This window comes from Salvelinus sp. IW2-2015, linkage group LG37, assembly GCF_002910315.2.
Source record: "Salvelinus sp. IW2-2015 linkage group LG37, ASM291031v2, whole genome shotgun sequence".
Taxonomy (NCBI): Eukaryota; Metazoa; Chordata; class Actinopteri; order Salmoniformes; family Salmonidae; genus Salvelinus; species Salvelinus sp. IW2-2015.
The window spans coordinates 5,064,854-5,066,131 of NC_036876.1; the positions used below are offsets into that span (position 1 = coordinate 5,064,854).

The 1,278-nt window shown below is 36.8% G+C and overlaps 1 protein-coding gene across 1 annotated transcript in view; it reads left to right on the plus strand.

The window, feature by feature from the left end:
* LOC139023861 (uncharacterized) overlaps positions 1-1,278 on the plus strand; it is an 87,562-nt gene extending 86,284 nt beyond the window's left edge. The window contains exons 4-6 of the mRNA XM_070437925.1: positions 363-488; positions 852-886; positions 985-1,278. Coding sequence (XP_070294026.1) covers positions 363-488; positions 852-886; positions 985-1,104 — 281 coding nt within the window. The 3' untranslated portion in view covers positions 1,105-1,278. The remainder of the gene's footprint in view (positions 1-362; positions 489-851; positions 887-984) is intronic.

Consider the following 1,278-nt stretch of genomic DNA (forward strand, 5'->3'; position numbering starts at 1 on the left):
CGGAAATTCCTCAGATTCATAAGATGCTGTTAACTTTATTTCTATTCTGTGGTACTTTCATGGTATCATATTAATTCATTTCTGAAAGATTCTCACTTAAAATTAAGAATTAACATACCTTCTTCATAGTGCTGTAGGTCTTGTCATAATCTTTGTGACCTTTTGAAGATTAGGTGAGTAAATATTTATGGTTATTCAAACTGTATATGATAGTATTGTATCTCTACAACATTTTTAAAGCCCCAAAAAAAAAATATCCTTTTTTGGGAAAAAAAAAAATTTACACCCTCCATTCTGAATTGGTAGCAAATGGGGTGAAAGTTTGTAAAGTTCTGATTAAAATTGAAATCTGTTTGTAATAGAGGAATTTGGAACCATGAAGCTCCTCCTATTGGTTGTGATCCTGGGTGTTGTAACTGCTGTTCTATTGATAATCATCCTCATCCTGGTCCTCAAGGTCAGAAGAGATGCAAACAGACTAAACACAGGTATGGAGTCCATTTCATATGGGGCCGGCTATTAACTACACTTACAAAGTGAAAATGTTTCACATGACGTACTGCAGGGGTAGGCAACCCTGGTCCTGTAGTGCTGCTGCACCTCATGTTTTTGATTTAACCAACCTGTGTTCAATTTAGGCAATCACTGAACTGATCAATTAGCTCAGTTGGGCAGGTATGGTGATTATTTGGAACAAAATCCTGCAATACCTGTGGCACTGCAGGAACAGGGTTGCCTACCCCTGACATACTATATACTGAGAATTGAAAGAGTCATTCAAAGTTATATTGTGAACACTACAATGGAATCAGTTGATATCTTCTCTCATCTCTGTTTTATATCATATTCAGGACCTGACTCGCAACGACAACCACAAAATGATCAGGTAAATGCTATTTGTTCAGTGACATTATTTTGAAAATATGAGCAATTCAGAAACAGTGTAATTTATAATTGTATTTCATGTTGTTTCCAAATGTACAGAACCAAGATACTAATGCACTGAATTATGCTGCCCTGAATTTCACCTCCAAGAAAAAGAAGAGGGAGAGAAGAAGAGAGAAGGAGCTAGACCCCCATGTAGTGTATGCTGCTACAAGATGACAAAGTGGAGGATGGAGAGGAGGACAAGTGGTTTGCCATATCTTTGAATCCAATTTAAATCTTCCTATATTGAATGTGTAGTTAAATCAAATGTATTGAAATGTAGATCAGTAAATATCTCTGTAGTTTCTGTACATTGTACCTCAGGGCCACCGTAGCCCTCTTCCACTCTGT